The sequence below is a fragment of the Colletotrichum scovillei genome (genome assembly GCF_011075155.1).
Source record: "Colletotrichum scovillei strain TJNH1 chromosome Unknown Contig00012, whole genome shotgun sequence".
Taxonomy (NCBI): Eukaryota; Fungi; Ascomycota; class Sordariomycetes; order Glomerellales; family Glomerellaceae; genus Colletotrichum; species Colletotrichum scovillei.
This window is the reverse complement of record NW_023336270.1, coordinates 549,144-562,563: the sequence shown is the minus strand read 5'-3', so window position 1 is coordinate 562,563 and position 13,420 is coordinate 549,144. Positions and strand designations below refer to the sequence as shown.

The 13,420-nt window shown below is 50.8% G+C and overlaps 2 protein-coding genes across 2 annotated transcripts; both read left to right on the top strand.

The window, feature by feature from the left end:
- Positions 1-80: 80 nt before the first annotated feature.
- HER10_EVM0010477 (DEAD/DEAH box helicase) lies at positions 81-4,452 on the top strand. The gene is made up of 3 exons (XM_035479935.1): positions 81-838; positions 910-982; positions 1,053-4,452. The coding sequence occupies exons 1-3, from the start codon at positions 795-797 to the stop codon at positions 2,517-2,519; spliced, it is 1,584 nt and encodes a 527-aa protein (XP_035326325.1). The 5' UTR covers positions 81-794; the 3' UTR covers positions 2,520-4,452.
- Positions 4,453-6,077: 1,625 nt separating this feature from the next.
- Positions 6,078-11,508, top strand: HER10_EVM0012206 (uncharacterized protein). The gene is made up of 4 exons (XM_035483176.1): positions 6,078-6,857; positions 6,924-7,013; positions 7,075-8,691; positions 8,757-11,508. The coding sequence occupies exons 1-4, from the start codon at positions 6,245-6,247 to the stop codon at positions 11,303-11,305; spliced, it is 4,869 nt and encodes a 1,622-aa protein (XP_035326370.1). The 5' UTR covers positions 6,078-6,244; the 3' UTR covers positions 11,306-11,508.
- The last annotated feature ends 1,912 nt before the right edge of the window (positions 11,509-13,420 follow it).

Sequence of the window (13,420 nt, the reverse complement as noted above, 5' to 3'; positions counted from 1 at the left end):
ACACCAAAACCAAACTTGATAGAGCTACTCTCAAAAAGCAGCAAGAGCTCCCGCGAGGCCTCTACCTTCCTGGCAAGACTCTCAAGTAAGGGAGGGACTACCTACGGTGAAAGGTCACGTGTCTCCACCTGCAGCGCTAGACCAGGAAGGCAAGGGGTCCCGCCCCGACGACACAGCTGATGCGCACCGAATGCACTGGGACCGGGGATTCACCACCACAAACTTGCTTCCAGGTCCCAGGCGACTCTTCCTCCACACAACCACACACACAACCACACTCCTCTCAACCACGCAAACCCAACCACCATCCCACAATCCTCTTCGCGCTGCACCTCGTGGACGAAACACATTTTACGCTGTTTCAGTAGCCCGAGTCATCCACAAACGACACAAACATTTCGCAATCGCGCAACCCACGAACAACGCACCACTACCTTACCACCAACCACCAACCACATCCCTCAACTTTCCTGCACCGAAACTCTGCCCGAGTACCGGTCATCCATACACACTTCCAACCAGCTGCCCTCCGGCCACGGAACCCACGACGAACTCCCACGCGACAAGTGACAATCCTGCGAATATCGAATATTCTCCATTGACGATTGCCCTTTTTTGTTGTCGTCGACTCCCACAGTACCTGTCTACTTCCTAATACCTACCGAGCACGACTCGCCCCTCGATACACATCGCGAAGTGGGGAAAGCAAAGCCCTTTCGCGCAACAACCTTCAACGACCGCATCGCACTCTCTTCTCTTGCCATTAGGCACATATTCCATAAACACACATTCAAATGGAGGAAGCACTCGCAGATAAGCTTAAGGCAACAAACTTGAGGTTTGTCCCCCTCACCACCAATCTCCCAGCAGGAACCCATGGTTGAAGGCACGTTGGACTGACTTTCGCAGCGATGGCGCCGCATCAGATGACTGGAAGAAGAGCTTGAACCTGCCTGCTAGGGACAACAGACAGCAGACTGAGGTATGTACCGGCAAGGCCAACCTCCCTCCTTCATCACTTCTTGTCCGCCTTCTCACAAGCTTGCTTCCAGGATGTCACAAACACCAAGGGTCTGGAGTTTGAAAACTTCCAATTGAAGAGAGACTTGTTGATGGGCATCTTCGAGGCTGGGTTCGAGAAGCCGTCGCCCATTCAAGAAGAAGCCATCCCTGTCGCCCTGACCGGTCGTGATATCCTCGCCCGTGCCAAGAACGGTACTGGAAAGACTGCCGCCTTCGTTATCCCCGCTCTCGAAAAGATCAACCCCAAGGTCTCCAAGATCCAAGCCCTCATCCTCGTCCCCACTCGCGAACTCGCCATGCAAACATCACAAGTCTGCAAGACTCTTGGCAAGCACCTCGGAATCAACGTCATGGTCACCACCGGAGGTACTGGTCTCCGAGACGATATTATCCGCCTCCAGGACCCCGTCCATATCGTGGTCGGTACCCCCGGCAGAATCCTCGATCTCGCGGGCAAGAACGTTGCCGACCTCAGCGAATGCCCCATGTTCATCATGGACGAGGCTGACAAGCTTCTCTCCATCGAATTCACCCCCGTCATCGAGCAGCTCCTCCAGTTCCACCCCAAGGACCGCCAGGTCATGCTCTTCTCCGCCACCTTCCCCCTCTCTGTCAAGGACTTCTCCGACAAGAACATGGTCAGCCCGTACGAGATTAACCTCATGGACGAGCTCACTCTGCGCGGTATCACCCAGTACTACGCCTTCGTCGAAGAGAAGCAAAAGGTCCACTGCCTCAACACCCTCTTCTCCAAGCTTCAGATCAACCAGTCCATCATCTTCTGCAACTCCACCAACCGTGTCGAGTTGCTGGCCAAGAAGATCACCGAGCTGGGCTACTCATGCTTCTACAGTCACGCCAAGATGGCCCAACAAGCAAGAAACCGCGTTTTCCACGACTTCCGCAACGGCGTGTGCCGTAACCTCGTCTGCTCCGATCTTCTCACCCGTGGTATCGATATCCAGGCTGTGAATGTCGTCATCAACTTCGATTTCCCCAAGAACGCCGAGACCTACCTGCATCGCATTGGTCGCTCTGGTCGTTATGGCCACTTGGGTCTTGCCATCAACCTCATCAACTGGGATGACAGATTCAACCTCTACAACATTGAGAAGGATCTTGGAACAGAGATCCAGCCCATTCCCGCTAGCATCGACAAGTCTCTCTACGTCTACGAGAACCCCGAATCCATCCCGAGACCAATTTCCAACTTCCGCACCAGTCAGCCTAGCCAGGGCCAGCCGCAGCCGCAGCAACAGCAGCAGCCTGGTCAGATCCAGGGCCAACAATTGCCTCTGCAGGGTGGCCCCGCACCGGGCAACTGGCAGACTCAGCAGCCCCAGCAAGGCCAGCAGAATGGATATCAGGGCGGCGGTAGGGGCCGTGGCCGTGGCCGTGGTGGCTACCGTGGTCAGAACCGTGGCGGCTATGGCGGCCGGGGACGTGGTCAAGGCCAAGGCCAGGGTCACCCCCAACCCCAAGGACAAACGTCCTAGGGGTTCACCCATCTCTTCTCTTTAGAAAGGCGTTGTGGCGTATGCAGTCGCGGCGGAACACGCGACTGCGTTTTGTTTGGATTGTACATAGTTCCTCTTCTTTTCATTCTCTCCTGATTTTGGAGGCGACACGGCACGATTAGACTGGGTCGGGCACCTCATCCATGCTCATCATGAGCCTCTAGGTCCCTCTCACCACTCACGATCACGAAACACGAAAAAACACTCGATCAGACCTATACGACTCGTCGCTAAGCAACAAAAGCTTCGTCACATATTCGCAAACTTTTGACCTGTACCATACCCCAACGGATCTTACTGGTCTTTTGTTTGGCTTCTTTTCTTTTTCCTTCGGCCTTCTGACGACGGGCACTTTCTACCCGGACTGGAAATGCATGCTGTCTGGAGACGACAGAACGAACAAGACGACAGGCTGAGCCATCGAAAAAAACAACATTAACCACGGGGCGTGACGTCTAGCGTCAGACGAGCCACCACACCCCTGGCATGGAAATAACCCGCTCCCATCTTATCATGTCATGTGCTTCTTTAACGACGGCGTTAGGGGGGAAACAAGCGGCTGAAACGGTATCAGCCCGGAACGGCGTTCGCATGGATGGCGGGCCACATTTGATTTCTGGTGGACAAAAGGGGAGTTGGCCCTCGCGGTCGAGGGCGGCAACACTACGGGACGAGGGCGGTTCGGTACCTCATCTCTGGTTTATGCGCCGCGGTGTCTTTTGAGTATTAATCAATCGATCACGGAGACGACTGATGTTGGGATATGACACGGAGGGCGACGGGGTGGCTGGCATCCAACGGCGTCTGTCGGAGCACGATTTTCATCGTCGTGCATTTTCTTTGGCAGGGGAAGGTTTGGTTGGAGGCCCTCCGTCCGGGGTAGGAGGAGGAGCGTTTGTCGTCGGTCGACTGACAAAGCCAAGATATTGCTTCTTGGCTCCCGAACTCAAAACGGAGGTTTCGACATGATCCGTTACGCATTCTACGCCTATGCCCTGCTTCTTGCGAGAAGGCAGGCTCGACGAACGACCGCAGAAATACCCGAGTATCATTACGCTTTTTTTCGGCTCTCTGAGGCTCAACCTAACCCGGCTCTTCGAGTGTCTCGTCTACCTTGCGAGGTAGCGCAGACGCCTGGGATGAGCTGGCTTGGGTTGGCTTGTTGGGAGAGCGAGCGGCCTCTTTTGGTACTCACATCAACAAGAAAATAACGCAAAAAAAAAAAACCGTTTTGGGAGAGAATCGCTGGATGGGCTAGATGGCTTTCGGACTGGTGTGGTCTTCAATGTGGCACCTACTGTCTACGGGCAGAGTGTCATGGACCGGAACCGGTGGGCTAGATAGTTGTCTGAGCATTTGGAGTGGCAATCAAGACACAATTCTCTCTCACAATCATTTCTTCGGTGATCTCGATGCATGTGTGATTTCGTTCTCACTAGGCCAGCAGCTCGCTGTTTCAGCTCATCTGATTGTTGTTTTCGTTGCGAAGCACGATCGACGTGTCTACTGCGACCCAGGCTGCCAGTTGACCTGTCTGACGGGGACGTCACAGGTGGTCTTGTCATAAAATCTAGGGTTATCGCCGGAGCGCTGTTGATAAACTCATGTCTTCGGAGATCATTTCACGCGGCACCTGTGAGCTTTTGGGGGGGAAAAGCTCAGGTCGATGATGTACACGTCCTGGATTTCCCCCAAAGAAGTTATGCCGTGATGGCTCCTTCTCTCGACGATACCAGGAGAAACGGCCAGCCGGTCTCAGCCTAGTCCGAATAGGTATCTGGAGATCTGGAGGGTGGGCGGTTAGTATATAAGGGCCTCCTTCGTGCCCGTTGATGGTAGAAATGCCAGAGTGAGATGATTTGTTGCGTGTTGGTGGTCGTCCAGTGTGGTGGCGCCGAGAACTGTTGGGGTGCAAATCCACGACGATGAGGGAGGCTACTCGCGTTCGGATTTAGATACAAGTCTATGTTGTTCACCGATGAGGTGTCTTTAGTTTGTGGTCGTCTTCTTGGGCTTATTCGACGTGGTATATGCTAGAGACTATGGGCGCTGCTGGGGGTTGAATCTGAGGGTTGGGAACGGCTTCTTTCTGGAGGACCTCCGAGAGATGATGTCGTGGTCGGCTGCATCATGAGCGAGATACTTCCATTCGACACCTTCAATCTGAGCAAGCGCAGACACTTTGCATTGCGCGGTTTCTGGACTCTCTGGTTCACAGGATGGGGGGGGGGGTTCTTTTATAGCTGCTGGTCTACGGTCTAGATGGTCAGAGGTAACAACTCCAGCCCAAGTACACCTTCCTGTCTGATGTTCTTGGACCCCAAATTTTTGAGCAAGACGTCCCATCAGCACCGAAATTGGGTACCAAGTTCCTAATCCCACCATCAAGACAGGTGAAACGATCACATCGGAGCACACCACAGTCACTGCATGTACGCGCCGCTACCTAGATTTCCTGCACGGCACATCGGAGCTCGCGAAGGAGCACGTCTGCTTGTAGGGCGAGGGATCTAGTTTTTAAAAGCGCGGGACGTGTAACGTATTTCGGGTAGAAATATAATCACGCCGGTGTCGTCAATCTCCGGACCCTGTGAAAGCCAAATAACCATTTGAAAGGTCAAAGTGGCACAAAAAAGTCCGGGTTTTTGGGAGGTTGGTCACGTTGATCACTGTCACAGAGCAGGGAGAACATGGCTGATGTGGTAGACTGGCCCGGCGCTGTTGCGGATCGGGAGCGACTTACCTCTGGCGCGCTCTCGGCTCAATCTATCTTTCAAATTGAACGTTTTGTGGCGGAGTGAAGCGCTCGATGTCTTGTTTGGCGAGAGTTTGGCGGGCCAGAAAAATAAGACGGGAGAAAAGGGAGCTTGGGGACGCGTTGCGGTATTTATCCACCCGAATATTTCGTACCCATACCTTATCTGAATATGCATCTATCCGCAAGTCCCGCACTGGCAATTGCTAAAGGGATGCGATGGATCCCGATTCCATTCACGGCTTAGCCTCGCTTTTTGTCTGCTGACGTCTTTGGATTTGATGCGAATGACAAACTTCCTATCATTGAACTCGCCGTTTGCCGCCCGTCTTTGCAAGGATGGTAGAGAAGAAGAGTACCAAAATTTAATGAAGCTGTAGTTCGCTGGCTATCGTCCAGATTCATCGTATCCCATCACCTCCGTCACGAACCGTTCGAAGAGTGGGTCTTGATATTCCCAAGCCGCTACTCGGTGTGTCTGAGCATCAATGGAGCGCACCACATCTGGATCCGGACAGCGCCTGAAGCCGCAGCCGCGGATAGAAAGGCTGACCTCTCCATGACCGTCCTGCGATGGGCCGTGGAAAAGCACCTATCTTATTCCATGGTGTAGGTAATGCACCGGTCTGAAATATTATTCGGCAAAATAGCGTTGGTAGATGCTAGGACGTGCTCCGTGCAGGGCCATAGGCGACGGGGAGATTTTGCCTCGATGTTGCGTTCTGCTTGGCCCCCAGGCTTTTGTCCTTGTTGATCTGCAGCCGTGATTCGCTGATCGAGAAGTCCGCCTTGCATTGCCTGAATGTTTCTCTAGCCGCCGAGGTGCGGTCCAACCGAAGTGTGGCCCAACCGAAGTGTGGCCCTACTCTCTCAGGACCTGCCTATTCGTAATTTCCTATCTTACCAAGAACAACAGAAAACACCACAGGTTTCATTGACACCAAGTGACATGGTAAGTAGGCCAGTTCGCCGAGAAAGGACCTTGGCGCTACAACAGACTCACAACTGGAAACAGGCAGACGCGATAGGAACCGCCGCGAGCGTCGTCGGCCTCATTGGTGCGCTGCTAAAAACTATCCAAGAAATTCAAAAGGCCCGAGAGCGAGTGAAGAACGCGCCAAAAAAGCTCGACGAGATCTCCTCGTCACTCCAAGTCACGTCGCAGACGGCTAGTCTCGTCAGACAGGAACCCAGACTACAGACGCCTGCGGTTGTCCATCAGCTCGAGATACTGAACGCAATCGCGGAGGAGCTGAATCAGTTTTCAATGAAGCTGGAGAAGAAGAGCCGGAAAGGCTCGATTCGGAGATTCACTAGTGCCTTGAAGACACAGGATGCGGATGAGACTGAGCTGGCTAACATTTCGAACCGTTTGGCCAATGCCACGGCGGAACTAGGCACTCGAATATCCGTCATCCACGTAGGTCTGACGGGGAACCTAGAGGATGGCTTCAGAGTTATGCTGAAGCTTCTTGAGGACACCAACTCAAAGGTGTTCCAGGTGCTTGGTAAAAATCTTACTCTTGTTGACCGACTTCGAAGCAGAGGTTTTACAATTGTTGGTACGCGTACACCCTATGAATCTTAGATTCAAAGAAGATCACTCCAGTTAATCATTTTCCGCACAGGGAATGGCGCTATCCTTCTCGGGCCAGCTGATATTCGATCCTTGCAATTGGAAAACGAGCTCCCATCCCAACAGCACCTCTCCGGTGGCAGTACGCACGATCCTTGGTCGCTTTAGAAACTTGAGACTGGAGCTAACCGTATTGCCTTTAGGTCATGCACTGAACTTGCGGGAGTTCGACGACTCTGAGTTTCTCTTCAACCTGTCTTCCATCCATCCCAATCTAAACACAGCATCTCATCACCAGTTTGGATACCAGAGCTCGGCAAAATCTTTCAACGCTAGCAGACTTGCTAGTAATTTGCAGGAACAAGAAGGAAAGCCGTTTATCTTCGTTGACGATGAGACTGGACTGGGCCATTCCATGTTCTCATTGTCAGTTCTTAGGCCTGTTAGGTTTCATCGATACGATATCACGGCTTACTTCTTTTGCAAAGATCCTCAAAGCGATCCAATATCATTTATCACAACGTCAACGATCCTCGGTGGATTGGCCTACGTCTTGCTTCGGCATTCCGATGGACCGGAGCTTCTGACGCGAATGAATCGCACCTTTGGGCACGAGCTCAAAATATCTAGAGCCGAAGTCTCCCGAGCCGGCTTATTCCATCGCATGCTGGGTGAGATTTTTCGACATGCTGCTTCGCGGCAAAGACGCCCTCTTGTGATCGTAATCGACGGAATAGACTTCGAAGGCAGCGAGGGGGACCGTGCAGACTCAAATGTATCTCGCCTGATACACCACATCCAGCAGCTCCAACACGAGAATCCGGAAACTTGTCTGAAATGGGTCTTAACCGGAAAGTTCTCAGATACCTTGCGGGGGCGGCTTATGGAGTTAGCAAAGGGTGCAGACACCACTGAGATCATACTGAAACCTGACGATGTGGCAGCAGCTTTTGGACTTCAAGAAGCTATTCACATAGTTGCGAAGACAGCAGCAGTTTGGGGACATTTTATGGAAATTGGAGTGACGGCTCAAACAAATCCTACGAGCGATGACATCTCGTGGTTTCGTTATTGCAAGTTAGCACAGTCATGGTGCGCGAAGCCAACAGAGAGTGAACACGATTCAAGAGTGTTGTGGCTTCGGAAAGGTCTTCACTCATTCTCGGCAGCAAATGGTATCGGACTCCAAGTAGCTTCAGGCAAGCTCCTCAACAAGGAAGAGTCACCGGTTGTGGCGTTCTTCTCCTTTGCGACATTGGAAGCCGGCGCGAATCAGTCACCAAAATCTGGTCGTGAGCAAATGAATCAAGCACAGGTTGTTTGGTGCATTGTCGCACAGCTCCTTCGCGGGCAATTTGGGCCCGAGTCTTCTCTCGCTGAGATTCTTGTGCGGCTTTCTCTGACAGCAAGAGAAGCTCTCAATTCAATCTGCTCAGCCTTCGGGAAGTCGGAGAGTTCCTCCAAGCCCAATGCTAATGACGACGGTCCTGCTTCGCCTGTGGGGGAAACGATCACTTCCTGGTATCGTCAAATCAGAGGCCTCACTCGGGATTATTTTTCAAAAGTTGCTACTGTCATGAGCGCTTGTCTGGAGGATATCAGGAAGGATGGCAAATGCGTCGTGCTGATTCTCGACGGTCTCGAGCTTCAATCCCAGAGTGCTCGTATGAGACTGCTTACATGGATCGCCAAGCTTGGCCATAGTGTCAGAGCTCTCCTTTGCATTGATGATACTCGCAAAGACAGCACTGGCGTCGAGTCAAGATGGGCGGAGGTCATGTCGAATGCTCTCATTGTGGACGAAACTACGGAGTGGCGAGGTATACATCCCAGTTTTTTTTTTTTTAGTGTTTAACAACGAACTTGGAGCCCTAACAGCAGATAGAATGCATTGAAAGCCTGCGGTTCGATGGCATGCACCAAAGGCGAGATCAAGTCGCAGATCCGCTGCCTGCCACCAACCAGTGGCTCTGGGAAACCGAGGAGTTCCAGGAGTGGAGATCTTCTGGTAAAATCTTGTGGATAATGGGTAAAGCGGGAAGCGGCAAGTCGGTTCTAGCGAAGAACATCCAACAACGTCTTCAAAGGGATGTCCCAAACGGCGATCCCAATGACGATCCGTTCGTATGTGACTGGTTCTATTCAGCCCGAGGGCCTGATTTTGAAGCCAAAGATGCTTCAATGCTGCGCGCTCTGACTTTCAACATCCTCAGCTCAAGCAAGACGACGTTCGAACCTGCGACATCTATCTATCGGGCAAGATTTGATGCTGAACGGCAGGATGACGACTGGTTGCTGTCAGAGCTGTCAGACCTTTTCACGACACTCGCGCTTAGCCCTTCAACGCCCCGAACACTTGCAGTGATAGACGCGTTAGACGAGTCAGAGAGCGTGACGGGACCATCAGGTCTCAAGTCGACGCACAAAGGTTTCGACTTACTGCAGATGTTTACAGGAATTGCAAGTTCCCGGGACAGCCGCGTCCGCTTCGTCTTGCTCAGCAGGCCTGAGTCCGTCATCTCCAAAAGCCTGAGCAACTGCTTGAAGATCAAGATGGAGCAGTACAACAACCGGGATATTTCCATCATGATTGAAGGAGGTATCGAGAAACTTCGAGCGGCATGGCAAGATGCCCTCTCCTCCGACGCCGACCATGACGACCTAGCGGGTTTCTACGAGGACTCTGACGCCTCAACTGACTCGCAGTGTTACGAGAGTCAGTCTCCCAATGACGACCTAGATATACAAGAGGAAACATTAGGCAAAATACGTACGCACTTAGAAACTCATGCCAATGGCGTGATACTCTGGGTCATCCTGATTATTCGACAACTTTTGCTCTTGATCGAGGACGAGAGACTGTTTACGACCCAGGATTTGATGGACTCGCTTATTGCATCGCCTCCAGAGGTTGAAGAACTCTACATTAAATTTCTCGAAGGTCTCAAGGATTCCAGTACAAGCAAAGAACTGTCAAAGACCAAAACAATTTTGGAGTGGATTGTCGGGTCTCAAAGGAGATCATCCCTACAGTTAACGGAATTACGGGAAGTAATTGCGATCTCGGAGATGGGGGAACACAGGCAATTCAGCCATGATTCCTTGGGTTCACGCAGGATGGTCATTGGAAAGCACCTTTGGCCCAAGTTCTGTCGCAGCATTCAGATGTACTGCGGTCCGCTGATAGAGATTTTGGATGATTGCCAAATGTCTAGACTGGACTCGCGACATAAGATCAGGCGCGCGGAACCGAATTGGACGATTCAGCTATCCCATCAAACAGTAAATTCATTCCTACAGACTCCAGGCCGCAGCGGAGAGTTCTACATTGAGGCAGCAAAAGCCGAAGAAATGGTCACAAACCAAGCCTACCGTTACCTTGGCATCCGTGCCTCATCATCCGAACAAGTATCTTGCCGAAGCGCCGCAGAAGGTGAGAGGGACCCAATTCTGGCGCTAGAACTGGCTGTGGCACCTTTGCTTCGAGAGTCGTTGAAAATAGGCTTGCCCACAACTCGGCAATACACAAAGTCAGAAAAGCGGCCGCTTGCGAAGTTCGCCCTAGACGTTATAGTAAAGTCTTGCCCAGATAGGGAGACCATATTACAAACGCTAGGGACGGCTGATACAGATGGCTTGACACCTAAAGACTGGATAGCCATTCCATGGTTCGCAGACCTGTGCTTTACCCCAACGTTTCCGGGCACGAGCCTGGAATCGTTCATCTTCTTCTGCTGCGTAAAGGGCCAAACGGAGGCTTTGAAGACTTTCACACTGCTGAAGGATGAATATTCCGAACAGCATAAGAAAACATTGATGGCAAGCGGTAGAGATTATCAGATCATTTGCGGCGCCGTCAAGGCTTTCATGAAAGTCCGAGATAAACACCACTCTTGTTTGAACGGAACGCTGGAGGCATTACGAGCTCTCTGCGAGGAGAAACTCCAACAGAAGTTAAAGTACTGCAGTACCCGTGTTGAATCAAACGCGTCAAGAGGTAAATCAGATCGTCGGGGCGACATTGAGAACCTACAGGGGTTTCTGCTCTGCCTATCCGAGCAAAAAGACCAATTACGAGAGGCTGTACAGAATTGTCGTGGTTCTGAAAGAAAGCTGTCGGAGAAGTCCGAGAGGCTTGTCGGCTGTAGTGAGATTAACCAAGCGTTCCAGGAATTGTCCGTGTGGATGAGATCAAATCTGGTGCCTGAATTTGAGATCAGCGCGGATACATCGAGGCAAATCGGAGAGCCAGAATCCTTTCAGTTGGGTTCGACAAAAGATCTAAAAGTCTTGTTCGCTGAAATAGACCAAGCTTTTCCGCTGATGATGAAAAGACGTTTGGAGACAACACAAACATGTTCCGGGCGCATGTCCGAAGAATTGCTCGAGTCTGGGCTGTCAAGAGAGATCCTACTTATAGACGACCTCCTTTAGGGCAGGCCACAGCAACCTGAATAGCGGAATCAGGTGAAAGAATTCTCGCAGAAAAAGTTGAGAGGTCTTTCTCGAGAAGTTTCGTAACTCTGTGTCGAGATGCTAAATGTATCGATTCCTGAAAGCTATGAGGCTCAGAAGACGTTTCGTGGAGTCAAGATTGACAAGCGTTGAGTCCATGGAGCGGCGGAATATAGAACACCAAGGGGCCTTTTGATTCAATGAATGATAGTGATTTAGGTTCGGCCGGAAACAGATTGAGCTCATTGCTTGGCATACATGGTATCAATGACGAATGGTGTCCTCTGATCTTGATCGTAACAGCTCCGTCTTGTAATGATGATGCGTCCATGAAGCGGCATGTTCCGGACATTCCCTATTGTAAATGCATCTAGGGGAATTCGGAAATCGGTTCAATACTCTCGAAGATGACTCGCAAATGAAATCCAGTACCACAGTCAAGTATCTTGACTGCACTTCTTATCTTTATCGTATTTGACAAACTCTGCCAAAGCAATAAAGTTTAGGCTTTGGGATTTTTTCATTGAGCTGTAACAATTCTGAAGTCTAACAAATCAAGCAACCCATCTTTAGACCTTACACCTTTTGGTGAGAATGTGCAACTTACTTTGATAATTTTTGTTTATGAAAATATCCAGGGTCCCTTGTTCATGTCACATATAGGGGATTGTTCTACCCGTCTCATGAAGACTTGATAGTGTTGTTTTCCACGTGTGGCTGCATGAATGTCCGTCAACTGTATCCGCCTTATGGAGAATGAACAATCCTGCCCCTTCACCTTGTAAAGCATTAACAGACCTGCCCTCTTTATGTAGCCTTACTGAATCAAGCCGCGCCTAAACTCCTGCTAACCCTTTTTGTGCTTTATTTGAACACCATGCCAGCCTTGGTAAGCTTTGACGTTCGCAATCGCCACATGAAGCCTAGATCGCTGTGCCCACTACACAAGTCTCTCAAGTTGTGTCCGCTGTGTGGGATTTCGAAAACTGGAGCTGCCTCGTAAATGAAACTGAGAAGAAACAATGACTTAGAACAAGCTTCACCCTCAAAGGTTTTGCCAGTCATTCCCGCTTGACACAGATTTCCTGGCTGCACTTGCACTTTGAAGTTTCGAAGTTTTGCTCGCCGGGGAAGTCTCAAGAGTTGCACTTGCCTTGCATAATCTTGATAATTGTACCCGCTCTCAAAAGCTCTGAAGGTTGTAATCGCCTTGAGACAGTTTCAACAGCTGCACTCGCCTTTTTTGTAAACTCTGGTCAGTCCTACCCGCCTCACAAGACTTCAAAAATCTACCCGGTCTCTCGAAGCTCTTAAAGCCCCATCCACCTCATGGGTTTTTTCCTCTTCCAATTTTCCTCCTCTCAGGTTCCTCTCTTCTTACAGTCTTCTTCCACCAAACATCTTTTTGGTGGCCACTCTCCAGTCGCCTTCAGCAGCATCAAACATCACCACCTAGGTAAGTAAACCCATCTCTTCTACGCTATCTCGATACTTGAGAGTGTCTTTTATTTTCTTCCAATATTCCCATCTCCTTTCTACTAGCGCCCTCGATTTTGGTGGAGAAAGCCATCACAAGCTGGGCTGCGAAAACGGGTCGTTCACAGGTGCTCGAGTCTCTTGAGTGAGAATCTTAGCTGATTGTTTCACAGCCTCCAGACATCTTGGCAGAAACTTCGCATACCATACGCAGTTACGACAACAGTAAGTCAGTTGTTGTTTGTTTCCTCGTTCATCTCGGCTTATGCAGGAATTCGCAAAAACCGGCTCTTTTGGTCTGCTTTTGCGTGGGGATAGCGCTCTCCTTCTCGACCATGGACAGCGGGCTTCCCGATCTGAGGCAACGAGCGACACCCATATTTTCTGACCTTTTCAATCCTTCCATTATTGGTCTTTCTCGATTCGTTGTCGAATTGCGGAGAGCAGCTATCAGTTGCGCCTTCTTACTTAGTCTCCAAGAAAGAGCAAGGGGAAAGAAGACAAGCGCGCTGTACGACTCTCTTCTGGTGCTTTGCTCACTCTCGACTTTGCCCCTACTTTGAAATGTCATCTCTTGCCTACAACTTTGCTGACATTCATCGAAATTTCGCTAGAGCA